Here is a 26,912-nt window from a genome sequence, read left to right as displayed (position 1 = left end):
ATGCCAGTGGATACACCTCGCGTCTTAACTTAATTAGGCGATTTGCATTTTTTAAAGTGAGCGGACTGAATTTCGGCGCTCCTTAGTGACGCTGCGCTGCGGGGGCTGCAGCACAAGCTTATTAAAACTTGCCGTGCAGACGAGCCATCGGCACACCGCGATGTGAGCCGAGAATAAATGAAACCGACCTTTTCCGCGTCCTCGGAAGAACGTGTCGTCGAATTGACGAAACAATTCGCGGCGTTTGCGTCGCACTCGCACGATTTTTGCACCCTCGTCAAATCTCATTAGATGAATTTCAAAACTCGCGTGTGTGTTCGCGCGCGTGATCGAATTTTGTTCTCCTCCTTTTTGCCCCTTTCTTTCCCCCATCGTAACACCTGTGTACGCGGATATAATTTCGCCGTGGTCTATGAAATCTCTCGGTAGCACGGTTCCCATTAACATTCCTGGGATTTCTGTCTCTTCCCCGAACGGCGTTAAAAGTATCACAGCATTTGTTATTTGTACGCGACTTAACAGTAGGTGGCATATTCTCTCGAACTATCCGCACGGCTTTGGTAATTTGCCGTTGCCGCGAGTTTGTAACTACCGCGATTATGCCCATTCCGGGGGCATCACCCTGTAATTGCATTTTGTGGTCCACGGTCTATATTTGGGGAACTTGGCCGAGCCTCCCTAGCCTCGACATGTGCGACGCGTTAAACGCGTATGCACACTTGAATATTTAGAGCGTGACACTTCCAATTGCCAATTATCACAAACTCTGATTGTTTCAAACATCATCCGATTCGCCGACAACTGATTCGATATTGTTTACCTTTGCGTATAAATTCGTTTGACGTATCTATCGATACGTTGTAGGCACCGCGAACCATATAATTATGCGCATAATGTGACGACCGTATATTGATAGAAATTTATCACGCTCTATCTATTACTATTTTTTCCACCGCAGTCTATGTTTACTTTAGTGAGATAACGAGAAAGAGAATTAATTAACAGAGAGATTTTATCGATTTACAGCCTGGATGAAAACGATCTTTTTAATTGATCCCCATTAACTACGGCGAATTTATCCTGGTTGCATCCGCAAATGAGTTAAGCTCGCAAGTCATTAAATCGACTAAGCGCATCTTTCGATTGTGATTCTCTTCTCTATTACAAGCATTTACTCTGGGCATTATTGCTTCGTTGCACGCTGCACGCTGCAGTTGGCGCACGAACTCAAGTCTCAAGTGCATCCACAGTTCCTTAGAGATTTCGTCCGATAGTCGAGAGCCCGAGAACAGCGCGTTTCTCTGCACGCCAATTCGCATCAATGATGAGAATAGACTAATTTATCGATACTCTGGAGTAATTAACAACAAGGAATGTAGCAAGCTTTACTTAAGCGCGATAAGTGATTCCTGCATTTATCTATCTTCACAATTTCTCTCTCTCTCTCTCTATTGAAAAGTTTATAATAAAAAACTCATATTAAAAATTCAACACGATTATATTTCTTTTGATTTATTCACGAAAAACATCACTTTAGTATCAAAATTAATTCGTCGATAAGTTTTTATTTTGCAAGTGGAAAAAATGTGACTAACGACATCGCGTAGATAATCTTATTGCAAGATTTATAATAGCAGAAATGCAAGAATTATAGGACGCTCAGTTAAAGCGACACACGCACACACATATCGGATGAACTACTCAAATTAAATTGACACTACGAATGAAAAAGTGCGTCGTGGATTCGAAGCAGTCAATAAACAGAGGCTTTTATTTAGACAAACAATTAGCACTTTTAGCGCTCCAACAGCCATTGTCGAGCCCTTCTCCTTAGCCCGCATGCAGTCTGGCATTGCAGCAAAACGAGATGGATTTGCGTGGTATACACGTAACTTCGCTTTTTTGCAGAAACAAAAATACCGTACACCAATGTTATTTTTCACGCTGGCAGATATAGTGATGAGGGGGGATGGCGAGAAAGGGAGGGAGGAGTCCAATAATATACGACAAAATGTTCGGTTTGCACAGTGCGTTTGACTTGTTTGGTTTAACGTGTTCGCCGTACTTGACGAAAAATAACGAGGTCGTGTACGGTGACATGATGATGAAAGGCAAACCTGGTTGATACGTATGAAAAGCAAACACGTTTTTCGAAAATCTTGGTTCGAGATATGCTTTGGCACGACGCAATCTTTCTTTTATTACCGGCACACAAAGAATGCACGAGATATTGATTAAGTAAACTTTCGGATTTGCTTCCGCTCATTCGCTTTTCATTAATTCTTGTCGGCGCTATATATATTTCAACGTTTTACTCGAACTTTTTAACACGCGATAATGTCGAGGCCGATTTTCCGCTAAGGTGTTACGTGCAGATCGTGTATTGCAGTCTGCAAGAGTAATTTCACGTAAGCTTCTATTTGCCATTATGGACACTTTGGTGCACATTTCGTGGCAAAGATCCCCTGCAGAGGCGGTGTCCTTTGATGAGCACTAAACTCCAGTTACAGCGTATTCCCTCGTGCTTTAATGAAATGTTATAACGGCGGTCGTATTGTCAAACGCGACGCTAGAATTACAGCTAAATACGTTCTGCGTGACTCAATGGCACTTGATCAAAACTCTGCTCGAATAATAATCTTTCTAGTTTTCGTACACCCGTCGTATTAAAAAACAGTTCGCAATATCGCAGCGTTACGCGGCGTTTAACCTTCTGAATTTGCTATCGCAAAAAAATTATCACGAATTTCCGTGCAAATTTTCCGTCGATGAATAATATCAGCGTTGATGAAAACTATGCAACAGTTCGATGGCTGTTGCTGCTTTTGAACGGAGCTACAAAACGGATATCGTGATTCGCAGCAAAAAATTTTTACGCTCATTACGCCGGAATCATTCCCTTTCCTTTCTTTTTCCCGTGGAATTTATCATTTCACGTTACTTGCCGTTGCATAGATTCGGAAAGCAATTTGAGGCAATCTGCTCTCGCACGTCACTCGCGCACATAGTGCGATAGGAAAGCAATATCCGGTAATTATACTCGTGAATTATATACATACGCACTACGCCAGTGTGTTCCATGTTGGGAGTGCCGGCGGTGTTGTATACGATGGAAACAGCGCGTAAAAATTTCCACTTAATTGCAATACGAATTGCATTTAGTCAGAGCGCAGCCTTTCATCAATTCGACGCAGCACTTTACGTAATATAATATGCGCATCCGCGCAATTGGAAATAAAAGTGTGGTATGGTAAAATTTTTAAATATCTCCCAAAGAAAAGTCGTGTAGATTTCCCTTTTGTTTCTTTCTGTTTCTTTTCTCTTTTCATGTAGCTGCAATACGCAGCTCTCTAATATCACGAGTTATACGAAGAAGAGCGCAATACTTATAATATTAATGCAGAACGCATGCGCTATTTATGGAATATTTTATAACGCGGCTTACTGTTATCCGGATTAACTGGAGTCCACATTTGGACCTGGAGAATACAATACCTTGTATGCTCTGTCGCTATATGTAATTTTGTTAGACTCCGCGTGCCATGAAGAATACATAACGACTACCTGCCGCCGGAAATGTTACCAGCGACAAACCTGAAATTCATGATAATTCGGGAATTTGGAAAATTACATACATTTATTTAAATTCCCGGCCTCGCGGATTCGCGCGAAGTCGTCTCCGGCGATGAAACCGTCGAGAGAGCTGGTCGGTTTCAGTCAAGAAAACGTCATTGGCAAATCAATGACGATGGAAATTGTGGTAAATATCACATGAAATGTTACATGCGTAAAGAGGAAGCCCTTTCATCAGACGTGAATGTAATCGTCTAAATAGTGTAATTAAGAGATATTACTCCTGGGATATTTATCCGACGGTTCACGATATCGGTAATCTGATTACGTAGAAAGGTAAGAGGAGTAATATAGTTTCGTGCAGAGCGCGTGTTGTGTCGCTGATTAGCGGCGCAGCACATTACCGTATCGACAATGCACTAATGGTAAACACGGCGTAAACGGTTCGTCGATCAAACAACACACCAAAACGTCGGTCGACCGCGATCACCTGCGTTTCATACCGAAGCAGAATTTGTGGCCGGCAAAAACAATGACTCGTCACACGCGTTTCGCCGGGAAATAAAAGCAATGCGCGCGCATTTCAGTTAAAAATCGTCCGCGGCGACGTTTTAATCTGGCTAATAAACGTGGCACTGGATTCGGGAGTACGGTGTGGCCGTGCAATATAGACGGCATGTATTGAATTTGAGTTTTCGATACGAACATGCTCAAATACATGCGTGCGAATATGCATCATAGTATTTCCACTTTTTGAGCAAACGCAAACTACGCGCAACGATTTTATAAAAAAGAATAAAGCAAAAGCATTGGCATTGGTATGTTTACATCGATTATTTTTCTCCTGCCTTTTTATTGCTTTCACTAATTATTTCTCCCGTTAATAATTCCTCCTGTTAAGGTAATTGATTCGTGATGTCGAATTTTCATTAGTGATAATAAAAGGCCCTTTTACTATTTGCTGAAAAAATTTTTTTCTATAATTTCGTTTAACTACCTAAATAATAATTGTGTTAATTTTGAATGCGCGAAATTGAGACAAATATATAGAATGGTTCACTTAAATCTTAAATACTTTATTTGTTTTTAATGATATGAAAAGATGTGTAAGAAAAAAATCATATCGTTCGAAGGAGTAATTATGACGACAGAAAAATTTCTTTTCAAGATAATTTTTCTCAGAGACTTGAGGGTAGATAATTTTTTTTTAATAGAACTACATGTTTTTGTTTACGCAATTTTATAGCCAACATCGAGAGGAGTTCAGCAATCTATGACGTCAAAAACAAATGAAATATTTAAGATGTTCGATTTAAATGGATCACCCCCTGTGTACAATATTATAAATACAGAAATATGATTAAAATCAGTTATATATCAAAATAAAATAGAGAATCAAAATAAAATATTTATTATTTAGATAAGTAAATAAAATTATAAGGAAGTATCTTCTTTTAGTAAATAATAAACTTGTGTAGGATCTAATATCGTCATTGAAAACCTGGCACTCTACGGACCAACTACCTTAAGGGGATGCCAAAGTCGACGAACTTGATAAGCGTCAATAACAGAGGTGGTACTCAATATGTTATATTACAGATACGCAGGGTTAGGCCTTTACGTGTAAAATATAATAGTCGACATCTAATCGTGAACAACGTAAACCATATATAATATGTCATCTATGTAGACAATAAGAAATCTATGAACTGTTATGAAATAGCTCGTCTTCTTCTTACATTTCGTAAGTCTCATTTTTATATTTTGTTTCTGTTTCACAGATAAACTTGATGATGATGAAAACATTTGTATATTAACAGAATATATGTATACCTTTTATATATTACTATATAGATAATTTAAATATGCGTAAAGTATATTATATATAACTTTACCTAATAAAATCTATCAAAAATTGATTGAAATTATTTGACTTAATCATAAATGCACAATTTTAACGCTAACTGACAGATATCAATTTTGAAATTTCCACTTGTTTTCGTCACATATCGAGCAACACTCCAATTTATGTTTGCACTTTCACCGTGTAAAAGCATTTATATAATTTCGTGTCATCGATGGAACGTGAATTTTGCAGGAAGAAATCAGTAATCGGTAAAATTCTCAAGAATGGCACATCCCGTTAATAATTTCTTCAGCTTAGATAACGACAAGCAATCAAGCAATTTGATGGAAACGTAAATTGTATCGAGAATTGTGGCAAGTTCAATAGTGATGTTGACTATACCGATCCCACCGTACTTATGTGCCCGTGGAAATACTCAGTCACTCGCGTCTATTCACGGAATATCGGACACGACCTACATACATTGACTACTGTGCGTCTCTGCTCGGCATTCACTGATATAAATGCCGGGACCTTCAACTGACGCATCTCATTGCTTCGTAGCTCATGCTATCGTGCATTAATGGTCCGCAAGGACGCCCTCGCGTCGTGAAACGCGGAATTGCGAGCGATTGAATTACAAGCGATCAAATTTAATTACGAGCATTCGAATTTCTCTGCAGCTCGCTGCATTACCGCGCGGGAACCTTCCTTTATACAATTTATCCCCGTTACGAATTATTAATGCATGCAATTGTGTCAAGGGTCGTTGTATCTCGTTAATATTTCGTAGATGAAATACACATATGTGTATACATGCGCATACGTGCAGATACGTCGATCGGACGTATGTATAATATGTAGAATTGGATCGAATGCAGTACACGGGGCGATAACATCGCCACCTTATCGTCACAAATGGATTACACTACTCAGTCGGGATAACGACCAGATTAATCTCATTGATTGTCCGATTCATTACCCGGTGTTAATCGCAATTTGAGATTGACGTTACGTGAGGTCATTATACTTGCGTTGGCACGAACTATGCATCGACGTAATGCTGAGCGGTCTCCATTAATAAAGTTCACAAACAATCGGCGTATTCACGATTAATGAGAGCGGCGCATTAATTGCAAATGCTCAGGCATTAATAACATAAAAAATGAGCCGACGGGAATGCGGCAAGAGCGAGATTTATTAGATTCGGCGCGGGGGACTTCATTTGCGCTATTGTTGTCACGTGAAATGCCTAATAAAAGTCCGTTAAACAAAGCGTTCCGCCAATATCGCGCCGTGTTTACGCTGTAAACCCGCCAGATTTTTCGCTGCGTTGTATCACATTAAACGGGGGAAAATTCCGTCAACCGAAATTAATTGGTGAAATTGCCGCGGTAAATCAACAAGGCGTCTCTCTCGGCGAAAAGTCGCCTTTCTCCGGCGCAATGCCCAAATTACACGTACTCATTCACCATCATTGTAAATGTTTCAGGGCCGACATAGAATATTCGACGAATTCGTCGAAAACGTACCTGAAGATACCCGACGTCAAGCTGAAAGACGAGGGCCTCTACAAGTGCGAGGCCACGTACATGGCGGTCAACCGCGAGTGCAACAACGTGCAGCATATTACCCTCAACGTTACAGGTAAGTTACGTTGCATTATGCAACATTACCGAATTAACGCACTTTTGCGATGAATTCACGTTCATTCAAAATTCATACTTTCGCGGAATATACGGGGAAGCATTGAGGAGACGCCGTTAAACCCTCTGCCATTTTGCGCGAGGTCTACAAAGATTTTCTTTCTCACTTTTTCCTCTTTTTGGATAATTCATGGGGGATAATATCGCGAGAGATTTACCGAAGCCATTTTGAGAAAACTTTTCGCGCGAACGCCGTAAATTATGCACGCCTAAAAATTATTTTTACCCAAGCGCGCGATCCGTTCGCACCCTCTAGAGGTACACACCGCGTTTCACATTTTAAAAACATGGTTGCAAGCTCGAATCACCGAAGAGGCGGTGCACAGGGTACGGCGTATGTAGCGTATTTCATCACTCCGTATTATACGTACGTAAATCTGTCTTCCCACCTTCGTTTTGCCGCGTCGCGTCGTATTTATCATACCATTATTCTGCAACTTGATGTGCCGGTACTTCTCAAAAGTAGCGTTCACGTTGCGCGACTTGATCTGCTTATATCTCCGGCGTTTCGTACGTGTGAGCGATATTTTTATAGTGGTCTGTGCAGTACTCGGAAGGGTGAAAATGGCATGTGCAAATCGGGACATAGCGTACGTAGCCGGGAACTCGCGTTCCATAAATCAGGCAATGTTTATTACAGACCAACGGGTTACAACGGGTTCTCGCCAATATTTCAATTTTGTGCGGTACATCTGAGCGATAGACGACTCGTTACGGATGGCCCTTTTACGAGATTGGCAAGCAACGATGCCCGTTTTATTTCGAAACACCACCTTCGTATTGCGGCGAAATAGAAATCTCATTTACATCTTACGATTATTTGCCGAAATTCACCGTTCGCGTGGTAACTTCAGTCTCTCTTCCCGTTCATATCTCCGTTATTCCGTTATTTTTACACAGCGATACACACAGTAAAAAGTTTGGCGTTAATTTTAACACATTTCACATGTCCCGAACGGTCTGTACAAATTTTTGTATTAATTTAACACAAGGTAAATATGGAATTGAAAAGCGACACAAATATTATGTCAAAAGTCAACACACAATTGATATATTAATCGACAATAAAATGTAGCATAAGATAACATATATAATAATTTTATGTTTAGTCTTTCCTTCTTTGACGGTGCGTGCCTAAAGCAGTCGGCATATTGCGTTTGTATACGAAAGCGGCGTTATTTACGACACCAATCGCGTTAACGTTAGCCGTGGAAACCGGTGGCATTTTAGAAAGCTGACAGCGAAGCGAAGTAGTCTATTGTAATCGACACTCGACTCGCCGACGTCTTTGAGGTTCGCCGATCTCTAGATATAAAAGTCAGACGTCGAACAGCTAGTCAGTCAGTTCTTCGTGAAACACTGCGAGAGTAACTTCGTGAGACAAATTGTACTGTGTTCTATTCAATCTTTTTATAAGACTCAATCCGAAGCTATCGAAACTCTATCATCCTTTCACCTAGTAAACTACACCTACAAAAGTATAAAATTTGTTATTTCAACATTTAATCCAAGCAGAACGAAAAGTCATGTAAAAGTCAAAATGACATCAAGATGACGTCAAAAAGTAATCATTTATAGAAAATCAAAGTGATATCATTTAATATCTTAAATAAAGCGATAAAATATAATTTCATTTCAGGCCGTTAATTTCCAACTTAGCTTCGAGAAAGAAATTAGTTTACCCAACCCTAGCGATAACATAAATATAATATGTTAAATTAACACCCGATAGTATATTAAAAATTTAACAAAAAATTTTAACATGGACTGATTTTATTACTTATACAAGTACACAGTTTGTATCCAAGAGAGAGAGAGAGAGAGAGAGAAATAAAGAATTCAGGAGGACTTATTGCGGAAAATTGCGTTACGCTGTTCCAAATGTTGCGATGTTTCCATTTTGGCAATTCTCGTGCAATGTTTATATTTATATTCGTATAAAAATATCAGAGAGCTAAACGTTACGCGAAATGTTAAATCGACGCGTCTCTCTCGCTCCTTAAACTCTCAAAATCCGCGCGCGCACTGACTTCCCTCCGGTTCAAGTTCCACCCGCAATTTCGAGTGTTTTTCCACGATTATCCGCGCGGGTCAGCCTGCGTAACACACGAATTCGAGCGTAGAGAGCACACTTCGTCGCGCGCACTAGTTAATTTTCGCGGAAGCCGGGTAACCACGGAGGGTGATCTGGGTTAAACCTACTTCAAATTATACATCGATAGCTCAGGCGGGATCGGATAATTCCTAACTTTCCGAAGAGTCAATGCCGACAAGTTGAGCTCAAGTTGGAGCCTCACCAGCCCGCTATCTCCCGTATTCGAGGATACGCGAGTTCTCCGGTTGATACTTGACTATTCCATTTAACGTTCTCCCGTTAATTTTGTAAACACGTTTTACGCGAGCACACCCACGCGCGCGCGCGCGCGACACAGGCCCGTTTAACGGATAAATAGCATAATCACGGCAGGATGTTATTTAACCGGGTTAATGTTTCATCATCAGACTGCGGTGTCGCGGTTTGCCCGCGACTAATTTATCTCGCGTTGAATCTATATGCGTGCTCGCGCGGCATCTTGGAAAGTCAATGACACGCCGGAAGGAAGCTCGGGGAATTATGATGCGCAATTATGAGACGTTCAAAAATTCATTGTGTACGTACGAAATGTATACCTTTATACTTATGCGATGAATGTCGACGAAGTTTTCCGCAACGGCTTATTAACCCTTGAATATTAAAGCGTAGGCACGAGGGACGAGTATAAAGGCGATTTGCATATTCTCGCGTTAAATGATAACGAATTTTCCAGCAATAGAAATAGAAAAAGATTTCATTCGTGACAGCTGCGCCGTTATTAAAGCCAACCGATGCCGAGGATGTAAAAAAGAAGCCGAATATTATTCGAGTTTCTTCTTCTTCCCGCTGCGATTACCAGAAACGAATTTAGCGGCAGAAGAAACATTAGTGGTTTCTAATTATCCCGAGCGAAGTTACAGGTTAATTGCGCTATTAAGTGGCCCCGTAATAAGACCGCCACTTAAATTTCCGATAAGGAAAGGTCGAGTCGAAATTCGTCAGGGAAAACGTTCCTCGAGACGCGGACTTTTTGAAGCGAGCCCATCATTTAAGCGTTATTATATTACGCGACATTATCTCTCGAGTTTATGAAGAATGGGACTATTTCGGGGCAGTTTATCCGGCGGACGTACTGATTTTCCGCGGACGCGTACGTAAGTCGTCATCTGACGCGACGGACGTGAATGGAATCACTGTGTATACGAAATTCTGCTCGCTGATCTGTCTTCTTCGCTGTCGCACACCGTGTCCCGGTGGTATCGCGAGTTAAACGAGTAGGGCGGAGGAGTTTTCAAGTGTCATCGCGACGGTACCTACACGCGCGCGTAAGCGGTGCTCAAAGAACTTTCTCAGTCTTATAATGGGGGATCATATTCTTCTTGAAGTTTCAAGCGGGGATTGTCTCGGCAGAAATTAATTTTGAGGTCTAATTAAAAAGATGAAACTCCCCGGTAATCACTCCCGAAACATCACCAAATTTCATAACTGTGGATAAGGTAAAACTGTGGACTCTCGTCAATCTTACGTCATTTATGTGACTTTTATTAAATTACGCGGAAAAAAAGTGATAGAATGAAGTAAACGTAATTAACCTTTTTTTCAGCCTTTTAAGTCAAACGACACTTTTATCAGTTTAAATATATTTTAATAGTTTATAGCAAATACTTACTTAATCACAGTAATATCTAAATTTGCAAATGAATTAATCAATGTAAGTGTAAAATGATTCTAAATTTAAGAGAATACTTCCTAGAATTATGTAATACTTCTTTTATTTTAAAGAAATCTAGTGGTTTCAAATTTAGATTTTTCGGTCCAGTAAATATTTTCTAAAAATAAATTCTACTATTCTTAATATTATGAATGTAATGTCGCAATTGCTATAACACGTACAAGTAAATATCTACATGTACGAAGAAAATATCATACTGTATATAAGTCAAATATATTTCTACTTTTAGCAAACACTTGCCAACAAGTATTGAAGTAATCATTTTACTTGAATCAAGTAAATATTAACTGAACATATTTTTTTCTTTAAGTATAATACTAAATGAAACGTACGTAAGTGAATAGTACGGAACCGAACGCGGCATTCATTCGGAAACAGAAGGGGATAACTTTTTGTCGTCTATCCACTTTGTCGCTTATTTTAGCATGAAACGTTTTAAATAGGAACGTTTTTCCGCGAGATCTATGCAAGGAATTCTCCAACTTTTATCGTTTTGGTTGCGAAGTCCTCAATTGAAACGCGAAAGGAACACGAAAGAACTTGGGAGAAGTTGCTCTTGACGCATAAGTGATTGCGACCTCAATTTGTCGAACTTAAACCGCTGTCTCGCGAATTTATATATCAGGCAGCTCCTCCAGAAGGACGGACGTGTCTTGAATTCTATCATGAAACGTAATATCGCCGCGTTTGGCAATTTAGGGCATGCAAAATTGTTTCTGCAAGGCGAAAGTAACCGGGCATTTTGGAATTTGTGCCTGGGAATGCTTTGCAGATTCTTTTCATTTCTTTTAAACAATTATTACGAATTAAAGAATAGTTGTTATATTAACATCAAACATTGCTGATATATAAGATGTAAAACCAAACGGTGAATTAATTAATAAAATGTAAATGGATAGATAGAATATTCTCCATCGATAAAATTTAAGTTCCATTTTTTATCGAAATTTTGCCAAATTTTTCAGAAACCTGATAAATATTAAGATGTGAAGTAACAAGGTAAGGGAATAAATGCTGTATAAATGAGCTATTCATAATTTCTTTTCTTTTACTAAATTGGATATTATCGTGTCAAGAGTCTGTGGTTTTAAGATTGATAAATAACTTTAATGAGCGTTCCCGAGTTGGACAGCGGAAGAGAGAAATAAAGTAAAAGGTAAAATAAGAAAAATACGTGGCAATATTTCCTTGATATTTTTCTCGGGGAATATAATTTCATCATCGTAGCAGACACGTATTATATCTCAAATGCTATTATAACAACAAAATTCCGTACAAAGCGAAAAGTATTCTAAAAATTAATGATAGCAACTATAAAACTTTTTATCATATTACCTTGACATCCCGTGAGACTCGTTAATTATTATATATTTTATGACTTCGTAAGTAGAAAAGAAAATAGAAACACAGAATGTAGCAGAGCAAGAATGAAATCGACATCAAAATTTTGAGAAACGGCTCTATCGAAAATATATAAAAATAATATATAGACTGTCTGACGCAAGCCGTACCATTTGTTACATATTTGTAGTTCAGGTCGATGAAAACAAAAATCTTTTACCATTTTGTGAATAACTATGTAAAATTTGGAATTATTAATTATTAAAAATGGCTATAAAGGTTTAAAGGCTTAAATGATATAAAAGTTTCTTTAATTAGTAACTCACAAATTTACGTGGATGTGTGAAGTTTTGTTCAGAATGGCCTAATCTATAAGAATATGACAACTGTTGTATCTAGCGGCAACATCATATTGAACCTTGAACCTCGAACCTTAAACCTGCCGTTAAGTATAATAGTTGCCATATACTTATAGATTAGGCTATTCTGAATAAAAAAGTCCTGTACTATTTTGCAACTGACACGTGAATTTTTAAGTTATTAATTAATTAAAGAAACTTGGCTCTGTACATGGCCATTTTCAATAATTAATAACTCGAAATTTTATTTACAAAATAGCAGAGGATTTTTTTGTCCACACTGACCTGACTACAAGTATATGACGGATGGCACGGCTTGCGTCAGACCCCCTGTATGTAATTTATATCCGCACTGTTATTTTGCAAGACTCGGAGGTAGGGATAGAAATTCGAATAAAAGCGCAACGATAGATTCGTTTACAAAAGGAAACAGCGCGACAAGATTAGACGAAGATTTCCTCGCGATTTTCCGGTGCTGATATTTACGAGCGACTAAATAGCGTCAATTTTGATAAAATACGTCGGATATACGTCGCACCCATTACACCGCAGCGAGGTAAAGTGATGACGTAAAAGTAGCTTGCGAGCTCTCCTGCGACAGGCGTCGACATTAATCTACATAGAAGAGCATAGCACGAAGCTGTGCACGAAACGATATCGCGTATCACACCCGCGCCTGCACTTACCTAAACTCGCACACACGCGCACACAGTGCCGGATAATCCGAACACCTCATCCTGGCCGGGACATCACTCTGCAGATTTATCATCAGATAGATAATGTTATCGGGAAAGTAGGGCGCGCACTAGCTGGAAGACCAAGAGGAAGAAAGCCAACGATTTTCAGAGTCGATTATTTCCCAATGAAAGTCAGTGCTCCGCTCTATTACAGTCCGTCTTAATCACATTACGGCCGGGGGGAAGGCGGAGAAGGAGGGAGAAAGTAGAAGAATTTCGCATTATGAAATTTTACGCGCAGAACGAACGCGTACTCATGAGGATTGTCGACGCTATTATTATGTTATATAAAAGCAGTTATTAATTTTTACAACTTCGAACTGCCGGAGACCGCGCGGATTTTTAAATTATTCCTTGTATCACCGTTCTCTCTCTGCCGTGCAGTCCAGCGGCTCATTCGCTAGATTGCGCCATTACAAACTCGGATAAAGCTCCGTAAAATAGCTGCAGGCACGCCGTAGGATTTTAACACCGCCGGTGCGACACGGATGCGCTTTCATACTGAGATTAGACAGCGGGCAGAACTACAGTACACGGAGCGCTATTTCTTCTTTCGTGCTTCCGTACGTGCTCCGCTTTGTGGAGCGCCTGCATCTTCGCTCCGTGAAACTACCAACGATTGCGATACCTCCTTTTAAGTTTCGACGACGAACACGAGCGTCACGGACGCACGGATTCGTCGTCGTCGTCGTCTACGGAGATCCTATCAAAATCATTTTCGCGAGTCTTCCACGAGAGGCAGAGCGCACGAACGCGCGTGTTCAGCTCGTTCGTTCTGCTCGTTAAATTGCCTGATTCTTCCTGCGCGCGCAGTGGTCTAAAATAGATATTTCATGGCCAAAATTTATGTTTTAAAGTTTTACCTCGAGTTCATATAAATGCAGTTTTATGGTGTTCCACACCTTAAATAAAAGTACACTAAAATGTTCTACATTAAATCTTTATTTGATTCAAGTAATATTTAGCAAATAATATTTACTAGCAGGATATATATTTAATATGGTAAAGGAACATGTCTCCAAGTAAATAATTTCACATTTTGTTATGTTTTTTTCTTTTTCTGAAATAAGGTAATAATTATTTGTGGTTGAAATAAACTTAATCTTACGAGAGAAGTACTTTCTTATCGATAGTTCAGGAAAGGTTTCCAGAGTTTTCCTGAAAGTTTCTGAAAAGAAGTTGCATTTGTGCAATTGTCACTGTAATAATCACTTCTGTAATAGTCAATACTTATACTAATAAAATCTGTTTTATTCATTTTGCGCATTTTGAAATTTTATCTTAGGAGCAAAACTGTTATTGCTCTAATTTGCGAATAATTCGCTAATTTGACTGTGTTAACTAAATTTTGTTGCTGTTGCAATTAATATGCAAAAGCAACATAGCTCCACTACAGTAGTAAAATTCTTTGGTAATTATTTCATTAGAAAAGTCAGCTTCAACAGCTTTAATCTTGAGATATGTTACTACCAAGACCATTATCCTGGGAAATTTTCTAAACTAAAAGATATTAGCCGTCGTTGATTGTTTAATGAAAAGATATAAACGAAAGAAGTTTCATAAATATGATGTAGCTTTCCGACACTGCACACATATACGTGAAGGTTAACGGAAGTACCAATGTTATTTCGCGCCTTTGCGACGTGCTGTCGCCGTCGATCGGAGGAAGATGTCACCGGAGAAGATGTCCCTCCGCGGTCGTCAATTTGAAAACTGAACGACTCGCCCGGACTCGCGCGGACAGGGAATCTCTTCGGTACTTCGCTGCGGTGGATTATCATACAAACTGGTGGTTTACATTTTAATTGGAATTTCGTTATAGTTGGTGAGTCGCGTTGTGATGCATGTAGGGGAAATCAAAGGGTCGTTTTCGCGAATGGCTGATTAGATGGGATTCGGGTCTGCAGCGCGATAGTGTGAGCTGTGTTATCCGGCAGAGTACAATGCGTACCCGTACACCTATCCTTTTCCGATACGCGCGGAAGATCGTGGCAATCGGACAATGCATGTATTTGAGTTTACCGAGCGAAGTTGCCGCGAGGATTACTATGCATTCGGCGCGCGTTGTATCGGTAACGCCGTGCCGTGTGCTGTGCCTGTGGATTATAATATCAATGAATTCCACCCTGACGTTTGGTGCCGGCGAGAGGGAGGGAGGGGGCTAGCTGCTGCGCGAAGGCGGACAACTTTGCGCTTTTAAGGCTATTACGGAGTAAGGAAATATCATTTCGCCAAATGCCGTACAAAGACGAGCGATAAAGGGTGGCAAAGTTCCGGACTCAGCCCGTAAGTCACGCCAATTCCAGTAAGGAATGCGCGAGACGCGCGCACAGACCGGGGGAAAAATCCAGAAACCGTCTTGTAAAAAATCGCGAAAGCTACTTACGATCTAATGACGCTGCCGTCTCCCTTGCTCTTTCTCTCTCTCTCTCTCTCTCTCGCTCTCGCGCGCGCACGCGCGAAGTAATCTCTTTCTATAGTGGTACAAAGTTGCCGTCGTAGTTGCTGGCGGTCGTTGAGGGGACTTTAAAAGTCGTTTTCAAGTATATTATTCATAAACTTTATCGTCGCCGTTGGAGTGCGCGGAATGTTCCGCGGACCGACCGGATCGCCTTTCATCGTAATTTTCTGGTAATGGCAGGGCCCGCGCAATGACAATGATAAATCTGCTGACCGGCGATGCGGCGACGGGCGAGGGATTTTGTTCCAGGCTCAAATTTGGTTTTTTTTGCAATTAAGAGAGACCGGATCTCGTCGTGGCTGCTAAATGAACAGGCGGACGTCCGAATGCGCGTATATACATACGAACGCGCGTCTGCGGCTGTGGTCCGAATTATACTCACAGCGCTATCAGTGCATTCACGGTTGATCCGATTTATTCCCTGAGCGTTGTTCGTGAGCGAAATAACGTCGCGAATTCTTAAGTCTCGCTTGAAACAAAAACCTTGAATTCAAAGTTTTCCGTTAAATTTCTTTCCTGTTTGTGCTGAAGAAGTAAGTCATATGTAAATCTCTAACAATTTTCTCTCCATCTTCATCGCACGAAAAAAAGAATTAGCTGCTCATGTAATACCAGTGAAATTTAAATACCACCCGGGTTCGCAAATCGATGATCGATTTGATATCGATGATTGACTCCCCGGATCATTCGGCTTGATAATTATTTCATTTGTCAATGATGGAAATTTTGTCAGAAAAGGATCGACGCTACATTGGCGACAGATCGGCATAACATTTCGTTAACATCATCTATCTATGTGATATGTAGAAGACATTATAGGTGTCGACTGATTATTGACGATTTAGTCGGTATTATATCCAAGTCGAACTGTTATATCCATATATAAATTTGATGTAGATATGACATAAACTGGATAATGATTAGATCGTCAACATCTATCATACATAATATCTTCTGGATATCGTGATGAAGTCTTATAAATATCAAATCGAACATTGATTTCTACATGATTTCGATTTGATTTCGACATGATTTTAACCAGATTTTTCATCGACATGTGAGTCCGAGCAGAATCTAATTTTTAGTTGTAAAAACTAGAAACTAGGTACAAGGACGAAAAATTGGCTAAATTAACCAAATTTCAGTTGTATTATATGGACAACTAATTTTTACCTTTGAACTTATCGCAAAGTTAATTGTGAATTCGTTTGGAACAGTTCTATGACGCATCATCGCACGATGTCGCGACTCGTGTTTTCCCGCGCTTTGAAAGATCATCGACATTGTAATTAGTTTTCAACCGTGTCACCCATTTCGGGACGAATGCCTTTGATGTTTTGAGGCTGTACAGTACATCCAATATAGTTAATAGCCTCTTTATATAATATTTGCGGGCCTTTCAGATGCGAGCACAAAAACATCGCTTCAAAATGTTTCCAATATATTCCAATATACCTCATTCATCTCGGATTATGTCCGATCTGCGCCGAGTGTAAAACGTTACCAGGACATCTACTATATGAACGACACCCCCTCTAACAAACCCGCCAGGATCCAGCCACTTACTGTATATAGGACTGACTGTATAATGTGTACGTACACACTCTTGTGGGACTGATTGTAGAGGCCGTAAGAGTATTTCGGACTGCAGTCCATGTCGGCGCCAGCTGATTTTTGACATTTCGCGGAATGACGTCTCTTGTCTCTCGTCGATCACCAACGAGATGGTCGCGAGTCGCGCGCGCGGCAAATCTACTTAATTCAGCGAATCGCATCCATTTTCCGTAACGCAAGAAACGGTCCATCGCGGACGCGTTTTCCAATATCCATTATGGTGGGCCGCGCGCGGTCACCGTCCTGTTCCGAGCCGCTCTCTCGCAATCGCGCGAAAACAATCGACCGTATGACCGCTCGAATTACCGGCCGTGTAAAACGGGAAAATTAATGCCGCGCGTGCACCGAGCGGGACTTCTCTCTCTCTCTCTCTCTCTCTTTCTCGTTTGGACTTGTAATAATAGCGTGCGAGCGCGACTGTTTTCCCAACGTGCGCGTATTATTGTCGGACCGTGCGATTTTACGCGACGCGGAGAGCGTGCGTCGTCATGAAAATACCAAGATTTTCGCAGTTTTTAACGTCACGAGTAAAGTTCCCCGACTCTGGCCAGGAGTGAGAAAAAAAATTTCACTTCAATTTCCTTGTCGAGTTCGGTTCGTTTCCGAGAGTGGTGAGCGGCCTCGTATGTAAGGTACCGAAGCTTTTTCCCCCGCAACCGTGTGCACCACCTGCCGTCCAATCCCGTTTTTCGCATTGACCGAAACGGGAGATTTTTAATCGACAATAGTAGCAGTCGTACTTTTTCCAGTATTAAAGGATTACAGCCGGGAAACGTGGTCGACGAGTTGGAGGGTACGCGTGCACGCTGCTCCTGGTATATTTACATGGCGTCGTCGAGCATTCTAGGTGGACTTTGTTTCATTTCATTTCACCGAGGTGTTGAACTCGTCTCTTTGTGACTTTAAAGCCCCTTGCGTGTCGGAATTTGTATCTCTCGTGTATTCAGCTTGCCATTAATTTGCTGAAGAGATCTTATCTTGTTTGCTTGTCCGATGCGTATCAAAAGCGTTAGCTGAAAAGGAGAGAGCTCGCGATGCTTGTTAGTTGTTAATGGAACTTCGTTTTGGTTTTACCCAAAGTACATCGACTGAGCTTTCGGACCGTTAATCAAATAAGTACAAGCGAATACGAAATGAGATGCCGTCTATTATTACGTTGACACACCTATAAAGGGAAAAGGGGATTAAGATGACAAGGTCGTCGTATTTTTACGTTACTATGAAAATAACGATCAATTTTTTCTTCTGAATAGCTAAAAATAGCTTGTCTATCGTTTACATAAACTGAAAAATTTATAAATAATTTAGAATTTTGTTTAACACGTTGACTCGCCAACTACGAGTTATCTCGTCGCTTCATTACTTGAAAATCAAATTGGCTTCTTAGACCAGAATCGTGAAAAGTTCCGTGGCAGTCAACGTGTTAATTTAAACTGTTTAAGAACGTGTCAATTTCGTCATCTTGCCCCAATATGTGAATAAGATGACGAAGAATAAAATACATTTTTTAAATGTACAAGAAGTAATTTTCGTAAAAATTTTTTATATTATTTTATTGTTATAATGTCTGTACAACATCATGAATATAAACAAAATAAAATACAAATTGTCTTTATTGTTGTTCTTGTCTAGATTTTATTTTCTTTAAGTTATATCGTCACGGATCTCACTTTTTATTTATAAATAATATTTTTAACATTTGTAATATTTTTTAATATAACTTAAAATAAAATACACGAAGTATGAGTCATTTTACCTGCACATGATATTCACACATGATACATCATTTTACCCCACGGTCACTATATTTATTTATTCAAACAAAGAATTATTTATGAACTTTTAGGAACAAAACATAGATCTTTTAGTACCATTAGATATATTAATATTGTCAATATTATTATTTATTGTGAGAGGATATTATGTTTGAAAGTGTGTTATCGTACGTCTGGAATATTCCTCGGTTTACGTATAAGTTTAAAATATCAAACTTATTTTTCATTTCCAATTAATATATGATTCTCTAATTAACCCAAACCAGGAAAATTATTACTTTAAAATTACACTAAGCGTTATGAAAAATACTACCTTTGCCAAGGAATTTTTATTTATTCAATTAAAACAAAATTGCAATTTGACAAAAAAAAACATTAATACGTTATTATATTTACGTTTTTAGTTATACGGTAATTTTATAGAAAAAGTGAAAATATTTATTATAATTATGTAATTTTTCATGAAGAAGTACTACAAAATTACATAACAGTATTTAAAATATATCTCTTATTATATTATCTATTGTCGTAAGCAGATTGAAGTGTCAAATTATAACAGATTATTTACTATTATTAGAAATTTCTAATGAATTGGGCATTGACTCGTTATTTGTTATTAGTTTATACAAATTAACAAATCGTCATCTTACCTATTTCGTCATATCTTACTCTCTTTTCCTCTATCTGTGTATCTTCGGCGTATCGCGATATTAATCTCTCACCACGAGCGACCTCCTATTTCGCGTAATTTAACTGGATAATTTATCGGACAAAAGTGCGGCGCGGCTTCGGCTGCGCGCGAACCGTTTCGACGTTATTCATATTTTATGAAGGACCACTTGTCTCGCGATTCAATTGAATCTTCTTCACGGCGAAAATTGTGGCCTTCGAGAATATGAAGCGTGAACTCAGCCGGCGCTTCTCTCGTTGGATGAGCACCCGCTATAATCCCTCAACATAAGGCCATCGACATGATTTAATGTGACTGCATCTTATTAAAGCATGCATCAAGAGTTATCTTAACGGACGTAAGAGCGCGAGGTACAACGAACAACGTGGAATTGTCGAGTTCTTCCCACGTACCGGGATAAATTCGAATTATCAAGGCGTTATCGTCTAGTGGAAGAAACGTGCGCTACGCGCAAAGGTAATGCAATTTGTTACCGATCTCGAACGCAGAGTGAAACATTGTTCTCCGGGAATGAAAGGCGGCAGAGACGTAAGCTGTATAAAAACTCGTTAACAAATTGTTTAACGAAGCGCGCGCGTGTCACGTTTCGTCAAATATCGATCAACGTCTGGGACTCGTTAGCGGACTTTATAATAGATTACTTCGTGAAAACGAGTCTCTCTCTCTCTCTCTCTTTGTAAAAAGGCTCCGGATGAAAAGGTGTACCTACTACAAAGAGCGCTATCGACCTTCCGGCGTTACAGTTCGGCAAAAGTGACACGAATTCATTGTGTACCATCAGATGTCAACGAGGTATGTCAACAAATTCCGCTGTGTCGAGCGCGAGATAGCCGAGTGACTCTGTTTCGCTCTGAATATCAACGGCGCATCCGCGTAATTCCCCCGATTCGCGAAGAATCGCGAGAGCGAATTAAAATTACACGACTACGTACGCGGCAGTAAAAATTTACCGTTTCGCCGAGGGCGCCGCTCGCGAGTTTGCGATATGAATCTCGCTGAAAAGAGTTATTTGATATTCAGGCACTCGAAAGTCCAATATACCCACGCGGACTACTGTTGTGCACGTCGGAAAAATCGCGAATTGTATACTTTGCGATAGTGTTGCGACTTTGCGATACTGCTCGCGCGACTTTGACTGTAAAAGGGAAATGCTGCACAATAGTTCTCTCGCGGACTTGCCACTTGCATATATTGAAGAGTTTATTCATATCCGGCATTTCGTTCAGCTTCAAATGAACGTGCGGGAAGACATGATTCTGTCTGTCAGGTCGTTTTGAGCCAGTTTACGGCGAAACATACGACGTCGCATTTAGATTAGAAATTGCGTCTATTTGCGACGGGAAACGCGCATGACAAATGCAACGTATACCGCGCCCCTTCTATTTTCGCGTAATAATCATAACGAACGTAAATTTGAAAAGCAGTCACTTGATTACAGCGTAGTGCTTAATTAATTATTCTTAACGTCCTCAAATGGACGGCTGTTTTAATCATTTTTAGTCAGTCTCTGCAGATTAAAAACAGCGTGATATTTTAATAATCCGTCCCCCTCTCTTCAATTTTCATAAAGAGATATCCAACTTTCAACAACGTATTTTAATTTTGCAATCCTAAAAAATGTATGAGAACCGTTATTAGTAAAATTGATTGACAAAATATATAATCTCCGTGTCTTGCTTGACACTTGACTGATTATTTTCACTAACCCAGCAAACTGGTGCGTTGCATGAGATTATTACGTCTGATCTAACAACTCGACTCAGCGAGCTCGAAATAGAATCCAGAAATGAGTAATAAAAAAACATCCGTGTAGCCCACTTTCTAGATTACTGCGTCATAAAGACTTCAATTTAGAGCGAGTGTAAGCTACAGATGAACCTCCGGAAATGCTTATACGATCGATACCAGATGTAAGCAACAGGAAAAGCGAGAAAATTTAGGATCTGATACAATCACCCTCGACATTTCTTGCTGGGCAAAAAGCATCGGGCAAGATCTTAGATCTGAATTTAAAGTTATATCAAAATATCGTGAGGAAAATAAATTTACAATTAATAGAAAATAACAAAAATATCCTAATATGCACAGATTTACGTTTTAATTCACTGCTATCTGCGGTTTTCTTGCTAGAAATACACAATATTTAATATTTAATATCCGAAATGTAATACTTCCAAAAACACTCAGTGAGATGACTTAATAATAGCAGGTGAATCTCATTAGCTAATTTGAACCTTGTTATCTTTGCTAAAAATTGTCTTTAAGAGGTAAAATGTGTTTGCTATGAGGAACAACTTTATCAGCTGAAATGATTAGCATGAAAATATTTGCAATTTTGTTAATATTTTTCGCTGTAGCACCTAAATTCAAATTTAGCTGCGGTAGCAACGACATTGGCTCTCCCAGTTTCAAGGACAGAATTTAGATGCAGCGAGCTTTTTGCTCCTGTGGCTAATTCTTCTCCCGAGTGTACATTTCGGTAATCCATATTGCAGATAATTTAATATCAAGAAACTTTTCCGCAACTATTCGACTTAATTAGAATATTAAAGAAAACTTTTCCTCAAATCCTCATCTTTCATCAGGTACCACTCTCCGATTGCATGTTCCAAAAAAACGAACGAGAACAGTAGAAATAAAAAAAAGTAGAAAATGAGATTTTACAGCTAAAAATATTTGATTCAAATGATTTTTTAATTTTTTGGTACTTTCCTGCCGTTTAGATGAACCCAAAAAGAATATCCGTGATCTCTATCTCGGCGTTTCGCTCACGTAATGTTCATAGCGATGGTGGGGTATATAACAAAAGCTTATTCCGCAAGCTACGAAACGTTGAATGCACGTGGATGTAGGTTCCATCATTAACAACTCGATAATTAATTTTTGCCGTATGGTTACCCTTAAAAACGGTATTTGTGCGCAGGTATACTTAATGTTGCGCCAAATAAGCACACATTTGAGCATGCAAATGCTTCCAGTATACACGATACAGGTGCGTTTGTAGATGCGTGCGTGCGTACATGTACACGAACGACTACACAATAAAGCACACGATGACCTAAAGGTATTTAATCGGTGTTAGCAGGTACCTGATTTATAGTGTCCTAAGAACAAGGCGCGTACTCGATAACTAGGAGTCATTTAACTTTCATAGGAATTGTAGAAAGTTAGAAAACTCCTCGGTCGGAAAATCGATATGGCGGCGGTTTAACATTTCAAGCCATGCAATACTTATCGGTTTACTTCCACCGCGTGAAAAGACAAAGACTTATCGGATCGAACGTGCCGTGAGCAGAAATGGGTGTAGTAGAGGTTTCGAATGTCGTGATCGAATTTCTCATTATGGGAAAGCATACGTGACAGAGGGAAAAATTTCTCTCTCACATTCTCTTAGATTGAGATTTTATCGATTAATTAGTTGTAATTGTTGAGAGTGCTTCGACGAGATAGAGGAAAAGCACCAAAACTTCGTCTATTGCGTACAAAACTTGACATAGGTGTGGAAAGTCGATATATCTATGTTTCCCGGCTGTAAAATATCGAACTTTGTCGATCAGTATATAAACTTTGTCTTTCGCGTTCAGTAATGGAGCTAAAGGAGTAGTTTGAAAGTGTGTTTGGTTATGTTATTAGCGTTAGTTGATTTTTCGATATGCTGAAGTTTTTCTCGAGTTATTTTCTAGTAAATTTTTGAGTAACAAATCAATGTGAAGCAATTTATTTAACAATAGTATTTTATAATATAAGTTTTGAATTTTTCAAATCACTTCCGACCTTGTGCCAATCTTTATCCTCTGCTATTAAACCACACAAGAAAAATTAGGGTTAGATTATTAAATTTTAAGTTTAAGTTTAAGTATTTCGGTCTACAGAACACCCTATAAATTAGGGTGTTCTGTAGACCGAAATACTTAAACTCACTGGTCTCTTAACCGACATACCTCACATATCTACATATAACATGCCACACGAACTCGAGGTGATATTTCAGCCTCTCGATTAAGGATAAGGCTAAAAGCGTATTTTGATAATCGTCTTTTAATATCGCCCCAATACTGTCTCAATACGACCGTCATGAGTAAACGACATTTGCACGTTGAGTATAAAAGACGATAGAATTTTATCTTTTTTACGCTTTTTTTTTTTACACGGAACACAAATATAAACGCTATCGATTTGCACGAGACGAAACGCTGAAAATATCGGCATACCCACGCTGCAGCCGCGGTTTCGTTATTTACGGCGTACAAACGCTGAACGGCAGATTAAGTGTTGACATTTGTGACATTTTGCACAGCGATCGATTCGCGTATAACTTTAAGCGAGAGAACTGGGTATTTCCATAAATACGTTATTTATGACGAGATATCGTAGATGCAATTTTTTGCAAGAGCGTTCTCGTTACTTTCTTAAACGTCAAAGCGAAACGGATGGTTTTCTAACAAGGCAACCGAGCGCTATCTTCGTGTATAAGAGAATATGCGATGTACATTCTTGTTAAGAGATTCCGTAATGCAAAGTAAAGGTTATTCCGTCAAAGAGTTTATTTAAAGAATGCATTTATTCGGAGACGGACAATAACAAAGGAAAAGAATGTGCTATTTCACCGCGTGCATATACTTAAACAATATGTACAGCAAGATTACCTATAAAAACAAAGATTACGATTATGTGTATCAAATATTATACATCATGTTATACAAGAAAAAGAGAGAGAGAAAGAGAAGGGTAGGTAGAGGAAGGGAGGGAGGGAGAGAGGGAAACCGCTGGAATAAAATTCCGAAAATTCATGCGGCATTTAAAGCGACGAAAGCCGACTGGAAATGGAAGCTCGGCGGAACGGAACAATTTTCAATATGAATGTATTTATGTATGTTGTAGTGCAACCGTCGTACATACGTGTCATCAATACAAATTCAAAGAACACTCTGAGCACCGGTACCACTTTAGGACCTATAAACGAGGGTTCAACGATATCCTTGAATTGCGAGAGCGGCGAAGGCAAACCTTTACCCACGGTCGGGTGGTTTAAAGGTGACCAACCACTCGAAGGTAAGATTTGCAATGTATCGTGACCTGATTGAAAGCGATAGGACGATGTATCGAGCCAGTTTGTATCGTTATGCGTGTCTATGAGGAAACTTGCAATAAGATACCAGAAATAGAGTTTGCCACATTAATCAACACGTTTGTCGGCAATTTGTTACCATTCTGTTAGCAACATGCATGGCATTTCACAATTATTTTTACGACAAACGTACCTAAGCCGAATACTTATGCATTTATGAATCGACTTGATTTGTCAATATTCCCGGTTATATAAAATATTAGATACGCTCTGACTTGGAAAGCATTCCTTTCCTTTCTTATTAAAATAATATCTTGCCTTTTCATAATCAAAATTTGCAATTCTGCCTTGGCGAAAACAACAAATGGTATTAATTAATACTCTGCGAGACACAAATAATCGTTGAATATACAAGCATAACGTACTTCAATATGCTTTGTTGCTCGCAAGCTTCTGCAAACAAAACTTTATTTCATACATAATATTCTAGTTGAAGATAAATGGACGCCGCAAATGCATAATTTTATTTCCACGCTACGGTGGGATTGCGGCGCGAATTAAAATGTAGGAAAGATCGTTACCACTAAACCATTATTCAAACGCGGCTGCTGAAAGGCAAGAGAATACTTCACACGTTCTTCATTAATCAAGTAGTAGATGATGATACCGACATTATTAAGAGAATTTCTTAATTTTCATTTAGTTAAAAATGTATTAATTTTACATGAGTCTTGTGCGAAATGACATTTAACGCTTTCGCAATCCTTCGCTATATAAATATGTATATATAAGGTGACCCATTTGAATCGAGCATTTTAAATATTTCACTTGTTTTTAATAATATGCAAAGATATCTTAAAGAAAAAGTTGCATCGTTGGAGAGGGCACTTATGATAGCAAAACCGTTTTTTTAATGTCATCTTTTTCATAAATGTTTGACTTTTCACTTTTCTTCAAGCATACGTAATTTTCTATATTTAAAATCATTTAAAGGTCATGTTATCGTAGATTACTGAATTCTTCTCGATGTTGGCTATACAATCGTGCAAATAAAAACATGTAATTCTATTTTTTTTAATTATCTTAACTCTCAAATCTCTGATAAAAATGACCTCAAGTAAAGTGTTCTGTCATTATAATTGTCCTCTGGAGCGATATAACTTTTTCCTAGACATTTTCTCGTATAATCAAAAATAAGTAAAATATTTAAAATTCTCGATTTAAGTGGACCGCCCTGCAAATATGCATGTATTTTGATATATGCTGCGTTTTAAACTTACGCAACGCTTTTTAAAACGCGTAACTAGGATCGTGTGTTCAACATGTGTACATGTCGAGAAATATAAACTGTTTCATTACAGCGACGAACTCGTCGACCATCGCTGATACTGGAATAGGCACTGCCAGTAGTTTGCTAGAGATGCAAATTACACGGAAAGAGTTAGGCGCAACGTTCACATGTAAAGTCAACAGTATTGCTCTCGTGGAACCACTCACGGTTGATATTAAACCAGATGTACATGGTGAGTACACACAACCTTTTCAAGAATAACGCATGGCAAGATATCTCTCTCTCACACCGTGAAATAACGTCCATACGCAATATTATATTCGAAATTTTTATGTGATTCGTATGTGCGATCATTATTTATTAATTTTTATAAACTTTCACATGTATGGAAAAAGTACATATATTACTATACTTTATCGAATTTTTACTATACTAAAGTATAATAGTTTTTAATGTTAAAATATAGTTTTATTATAAAAATTTAATCTAGTAAACTATAGTAATTTGATATTTAATATATGGTAAACCATATTAAATTTTCAACAATTTCGACCAGTCATATTTATTTAAGTTATTATTTTCGTTAGAAAATGGTCACTTAACTGACAACTTATGCGTCAGCTTTTTTCGTTATTGACATAAAT

General features: G+C 38.9%; 1 protein-coding gene across 5 annotated transcripts in view; it reads left to right on the top strand.

Annotated features, from left to right (window-relative positions):
• The window catches only part of LOC106743787 (hemicentin-1), a 212,769-nt gene that overhangs the window by 131,537 nt on the left and 54,320 nt on the right, over positions 1–26,912 (top strand). For all 5 annotated transcript variants that reach the window (XM_014617979.1, XM_014617978.1, XM_014617975.1 and 2 more), the window contains exons 3-5: positions 6,912–7,066; positions 24,791–24,961; positions 26,339–26,500. In XM_014617979.1, the coding sequence (XP_014473465.1) occupies positions 6,912–7,066; positions 24,791–24,961; positions 26,339–26,500 (488 nt within the window). The remainder of the gene's footprint in view (positions 1–6,911; positions 7,067–24,790; positions 24,962–26,338; positions 26,501–26,912) is intronic.

Source organism: Dinoponera quadriceps, unplaced genomic scaffold (assembly GCF_001313825.1).
Source record: "Dinoponera quadriceps isolate SergipeBrazil2010 unplaced genomic scaffold, ASM131382v1 scaffold1249, whole genome shotgun sequence".
NCBI classification, from domain to species: domain Eukaryota; kingdom Metazoa; phylum Arthropoda; class Insecta; order Hymenoptera; family Formicidae; genus Dinoponera; species Dinoponera quadriceps.
This window is presented reverse-complemented; position numbering and strand designations above follow the sequence as displayed.